Source organism: Pteropus alecto, unplaced genomic scaffold (assembly GCF_000325575.1).
Source record: "Pteropus alecto unplaced genomic scaffold, ASM32557v1 scaffold110, whole genome shotgun sequence".
In the NCBI taxonomy this organism is placed as follows: Eukaryota; Metazoa; Chordata; class Mammalia; order Chiroptera; family Pteropodidae; genus Pteropus; species Pteropus alecto.
This window is the reverse complement of record NW_006431920.1, coordinates 1,066,372-1,072,778: the sequence shown is the minus strand read 5'-3', so window position 1 is coordinate 1,072,778 and position 6,407 is coordinate 1,066,372. Positions and strand designations below refer to the sequence as shown.

The following is a 6,407-nucleotide window of genomic DNA, read 5'->3' as shown; positions in this document are numbered from 1 at the left end:
GCGGTTCTGGACCATTTTGAATTATTGACACATTCAGCTCTGCAGAGGGGCCAGAGTAAAAAATATGCATCCAGTCCCTCGAGGCTCAGTATCTAGGTTGGAAATCGACCTGCATCACTTAGAAAGTTGTCACAGAAACAAGCACGGTGGGAAGGTCTTAGAGAATTAAAAAGGCCATTATGTACTGAGGCGTGATCCCCTGATCGCCTTGTTCTCAGAGTGAAGGTTAAATTTGAAGACAGCTCGCCGGGGCACACGGAATCCCGGCTGTTGCCACTTTTCCACTCCGGGCTCTGTTGCTTCTCACCTCTGTCTGTTCACAGCCAGGTGCCAGTGTGAGCTTTCGGGTTTTGGTGGAACGCTGTGTTACAGGTATCAGTGTAAATCACGGTTCATGCGTTTCATGAATAGTTCTCATCTAATTGGTTTCCTAAATTGAACTGTTTAATTACTTGAAAAACGTTTTTATTGGAGAATAACATAAGCATGGAAAAATCATAAGTGTATGTAACTAAATTTTCATAGATTGCATTTTTTATTTTTAGGGCGTATTGAGAATTAATCCTAAGAAGTTTCACGAAGCCTTCATTCCTTCCCCGGTAAGTTTAGTAACTTTATAATAAACTTAATGTCACATTTAATTTTTTAGATGTGCTCTGAAACTGAAATCATATATTCTAACTAAAAAGCAGAGTAGTAAAACAGAATTGAGGATAGGCAAAAATGTGTTTCACATTTAAATAAACAAAATTTGCTTTTGGTTAACAACCCTTTCCGCCAGTCTTAAAATCACACTTCAGATGAAAGGGATGGCCCTCGTTACTGGGCTGCAGGGAGCAGCCGGACCCAGGTAGACACCCACCGGTCCGTGTCACTGAATGCCCTTGATTTATTGCTTAAAAGGATTTATGGGTTTTCCACCAGTTTCAGTTAATCTTTCCTAAACAAATATGCTATCTACTTTCGATCTATTGCATGGGCTAATCTGCAAATTTGTCCAAAAATGCTTTTTTTTTGGTCAGAATTTCTCACTTTACTTTTTTGCAAGTGATAGGACTTGGTAGGTAACAAGGCTCTTTGTCGCTGCGTCTTTCTACCCTTCCTGATGTTCATGACTCATTTTAATGGGTTCCCCCCCTGTGAAGGGAGGTTCACTCTGACATATAGTAAATGGCAGGTGACTGAATAAGGTGAGATTGTGCAAAGCCGCAAGAGCAATGTTCTAAGATTCCTGACCCAACTTTTCCAGGACGCCATAAATAGGGTAGCCATAGAATTACAGATTTTCAAGGTGGAAGGTAGACCATAGGAATGAAATTTTGCTTGTAGATGAGGAAGTGGAGTACATATATTTCAGTTAACGTATTTCATTATGTTAAATGACAGGTTTAGTGAGAATACAAATTGAGTCATGTACTTCATAGGTATTACTGTTGTTATGATAACCTTCAGACCTATTCTCAAGGTCAGTTTAGTCATTTTTTCCCGTGCCCTCTAGAAGCCAAGGAGTCACATTTGTATCTTAAGTTCAGGTCTTACCCATTGGGTTAGATAAAAAGTATTTCTGACAAGTCACATTGTTCCCCTGAGTCATATTCCATTCCTGTGACAGAACATGGTACCTGTGTTCACCTTGGGACTTGGACTGTAGAATTGAGAGTCGGCTCTGGGGTAGTAACTTAGTTGCGGGAGCAGTTCCGTCATACAGTAGAAACACAATTTATATAGGCGTTAGGTTCCAGAGTTTGCTCATAAGATGAAAAGCACATTCAGTAATCATAAAAATTAAGCACGAAAATCTCTCAGAACTATGCTATGTTAGAGACAGATAAACCACCTCTCAAGAAGTCCAGCATATTCAGTGTTCTCTCCACATTAAAAAGAATGACTGTTTCGTAATTGGCGGACCAGTTGAGGGTGCTCAGTTATATTCCGGGCCCCTAATGTGGGCAACATGGGTTTTTAGACATGAGACTCACACCCAGTGCAGCAGGGTGTGCGGCCAGAGAGGTGCCTGGGCACCCAGCAGGTTTCCCGTCTCCCGGCTCCTGCTCACACCGAGGTTTGCTCTCACTGACGGGTGTGATGAGGGAAGGACACAGCATCTGGAAAATTCTGCTGCTTGCTTTCTCTTCCCTGAGTACACAGTATTGAATTTCCCCAAGCTAGATCCCTGTTAGGCTGGCTCCTGACAAGTGTGGGGCCTAGGTCAAAAGTACAAACGGAGGCACACATACCTTCTATTAAATATCAAGAAGTTATAAATCACACTAGCAAACTGTTAAGTAAAATATATTCATGACAAATAAAATATATTCCTTGCCAAACATACCTCCATGTACTTGGGTTCAAATGTAGAATTCTCAGACTCCTTGGAGCCCTGTGCTGAAATGGGCTGCATAGAGAGGGTCTGCCCCTGGCCTGTCCTTCTTCCCTTCCCAGTTCTGGCTCCTGTGCCCTGTTTGCTGCCTACCCCCATTCAGCGAGGGCCCCTGCATGCACCTATGTGGGCATCTTATCTCGCATGTCCAAACTCTGTGGAAGTACCCACCCCTTAGCCACCTGTCAAATCCATGGGGTGCCACCTGTGATGTGGTCAGTCTTTGGGAAGGCAGACTTGGAGAAGATGCCTGTTTTTGTCCTGGAAGTGGGTTTGGGCCTGAGTGTAAATGGGGATACACAGCCTTTAGGCCCTGAGAACTCCTTACATGAAGGCGAGGGGTGTGGCTGGAGGATGGCCAGAGCAGAGGTCTGTTAAAGTGTGGGGCCTAGTTAGGTTCCTATAATTGAAATTTATGCGATTTAAATTTGCAGTTTGTGTCACCACTGTTTAATCTGGTTTGTTAAAGGAGGTTAAGTGGCAGGAGCCATCGATGTTTCAAAAGCTCAAATTGTTCTACTTGAACTTGTGTTCCTGGCATGTCTTATTTAGAAATTTTCAGGCAGTTGTGATTTTAGGATTGGTTTAGTTCTATGCCTCTTTTATACTCCTATCTGGCCACTGATGGAGTAGTCATATTGTCACAGAGGGAGAAAAAGTGCTAAATGAGTCATCTCTAATTAAGAGCAGACTGTAAAAGCTCCGTCAAGGCCTGTTTGTGAATGATTGTAGATTCTCTAGTTTTGGACACTAGAATAATCTTGCATTCTAGGTTTTTTTTCTTGTCTTGTTAGTTTTAGGTTTGAGAAGCATTACAGAAAGCCATTGAAGAGGGAGATAGCAGAGACAGTAAGTTACATGTAGATAAATCCCACCGCTGGTCTGGATTTCTGAGTACACATAGGTTATGTCTGTGTCAGTAGTGAACTTGTAGGTACTGCAGAAATGCTCACAGGTAGCCAGGGGAGAGGATGTCAGAACCCGGGCCTGCGTGCTATCATCCCCTGCTTTACAAGAGAATAAAGACAAGAAATGATAGTAAAGGAGAGGTAGCCTCTGCTCTGATAATGAAAGCTAGAAAAGTCTCCTTATTTGTGAAATGAGGGGGTAGATTACATATTGTCTAATGTTCCTCCCAACTTTAAAATTTTAAAGGTTTTGGAGAGACAAAAATAGACAGATTTGTTGAAATTATGTAGTTTTATTCTTACTGACTCCAAAAAAGATTATGAACTTATACAGTGTCATTTGCTATGTTAAAATATCTACTTAATCAGTAGGCTAGGAATAGTGAATTGATCATCAGGTATTAAAAAGTACTTTGTTTTGGAGGAAATTGACTTAGATTTATTATAGTTTATACTAATAGAAAGTTGATTTTCATTTTCTTATGACAAACTCAAAATACATGGGATAAGTCACTTTTATGTGTACCTGCCAGTCTATTCTCCTGGGGTTCTCAATAAAAGTAAGGTATAGAGTTAGGATAAAACCACGTGACTTTCAAGCAAACCAAAATAATTTGATATTATTAAGACACGTTTTTATCCTCTTTGGGGGATAAGATAAAGAGAAATAGACCCAATATAAAAACCTGGCTTTTTACAAAAAGCCTAGTTTCCATTCTGAATTACATTGGTGCAAGGAGTTCTGTAACTTTTTCGTGCATCTTGTCATGGGAGGCACTCTTTGTACGTCTGCGGAATTTATTTCAGGTCCAAAAGGAGCTATTCCATCAATGGAAGATGCTCTGACCATTATGGCATACCTGGGTCATGCTCCCACCTCCATATCTAACTACGTATTTGGTGAGAGTACCCCCAGATCCCTGTTTATTTCCTCTAGGGTTGTTCATTATCCTCCCCGCCACCCCCCTCCCCCCAGACTCTTTCTGATGGGTAAAAGCAAGTCTTCTGGAATTCAAATAAAGGGCTGAAGCATTTGGCTTTAAAAAGTAGTTAAGAGCAGTGGTCTCCAACCTTTTTTGGCACCAGAGACCGGTGCTCCTATGAGAATCTAACGCCTGACGATCTGAGGTGGAGCTGAGGCAATGATGCTAGCGCTGGGGAGCGGCACACGTTTTTATCCTCTTTGGGGGATAAGATAAAGAGAAATAGACCCAATATAAAAACCTGGCTTTTTACAAAAAGCCTAGTTTCCATTCTGAATTACATTGGTGCAAGGAGTTCTGTAACTTTTTCGTGCATCTTGTCATGGGAGGCACTCTTTGTACGTCTGCGGAATTTATTTCAGGTCCAAAAGGAGCTATTCCATCAATGGAAGATGCTCTGACCATTATGGAATCCCTGGGTCATGCTCCCACCTCCATATCTAACTACGTATTTGGTGAGAGTACCCCCAGATCCCTGTTTATTTCCTCTAGGGTTGTTCATTATCCTCCCCGCCACCCCCCTCCCCCCAGACTCTTTCTGATGGGTAAAAGCAAGTCTTCTGGAATTCAAATAAAGGGCTGAAGCATTTGGCTTTAAAAAGTAGTTAAGAGCAGTGGTCTCCAACCTTTTTTGGCACCAGAGACCGGTGCTCCTATGAGAATCTAACGCCTGACGATCTGAGGTGGAGCTGAGGCAATGATGCTAGCGCTGGGGAGCGGCTGCAAATACAGACGAAGCTTCGCTCACTGGCCTGCAGCTCACCTGCTGCTCATCTCCTGCTGTGCACCCCAGTTCCTAACAAGCCACTGACCAGGTGGCTTGAGGGTTGGGGACCCCTGGTTGTGAGGCTGACTCAGACTTTTAATATGGAAGTGTTCCCAAGTTTAATATTTTTAAAATAAGAGATTCTGCCATAGATTCAGGCTTCTGACTGAATCAAATTAAGAGCTGAGTAATGCTGCAATTACCTATAAATTTGTGTGTTGTCTTAGGTTCAGCTCAGCCCTACTTTTCTTGTTTTCTTGGAATAGAAACATGACTGTACCAGCATCTTATCTTAAATCTCTGAGCTGTCTGTCTAAGGGTGGTGTAGCTGCTTATGAAAGGGACGTCTCATTGCATATGTTTTGACACATAATAGTGGGGAGGACGGCCTCCATACAGACAGCTCTTTTCATTCTTAGGCAGTCGGAGAGCTTCCATTGCTTTACAAATCACAGAAGACAGTGATTGATAATGTGGTGCCGCACTTCCGTTGTTCACCATTTACTGGTTGCCTCTTCCTTGTTTCTCTGAGGAGCTTGTCTTGAGGTCAGCTGCAGTCATTCTGTCTTTGTGGCTAGCACGGTAGCTGTTCCTCAGGGACTTGGGTGGGTCAGGTTTGGCAAAGTGTGCAGGCCACAGCTGCCAGCCCGTGGCTAGATTGGACCTTGAACAGAAAGACTGTTCTGAAAGATCTCTAATGGTTTGTGAGTGGAAAGTATAAAAATTGCTGAGTGTCTGAAATCCCATGGCGGGGGCGGGTGGCAAGTAGGGTGGGGGGAGGTTGGTGATTTGGAATGCTAATTTTAACTTTAACTAAAATGTCATAGTAATCACCTGCAGTTTGAGTATTAAATCTATTCTATGTCATATGTGTATTACAACATTTTGAGTTTCCAAGCCTGTTTACTATTATTACGTCCTTTAAGAAAAATTAACATTTTACTTCTCTTGTATCCTCTGGAAAGAGCATATAGTATAAACTTTTGGAAGGACAAAAAAGGATAAGAGTACATGTTTGCATGTTTGTTGATGAAACGTTTTGAAAATACTTAATTTTGTCATGAAACCTTATTTTCCTTAGCTGTCTTTTCCATTTAAGTGTTTTTGTAAAGTAATTTGGCTTAATGGGAAGATTCTGGCATTAATTTAAATTTAGCAATCAATACCTGAGGATTTCACTGGGTCTACACTGTGTAAAGTGGGTCGTTTGTAAGCATGTGATTAAGGATGAAGGGTCAGTGCCTTGTTGTGTTGTTCACAGTTGGGAATTCACCCTGCTTCTGAGTCGGAGAGAGAGGAGGAATGTGAGAATGCTTTATGGATCTCATTCCCCATCCCTGCCCTTTACTTCTTTGCCTTCTATGTGGATC

At 42.1% G+C, this 6,407-nt stretch overlaps 1 protein-coding gene across 1 annotated transcript in view; it reads left to right on the top strand.

Moving 5' to 3' along the window:
- DIS3L2 (DIS3 like 3'-5' exoribonuclease 2) overlaps window positions 1-6,407 on the top strand; it is a 273,001-nt gene that overhangs the window by 39,323 nt on the left and 227,271 nt on the right. The window contains exon 4 of the mRNA XM_015585355.2: window positions 546-599. Coding sequence (XP_015440841.1) covers window positions 546-599 — 54 coding nt within the window. The remainder of the gene's footprint in view (window positions 1-545; window positions 600-6,407) is intronic.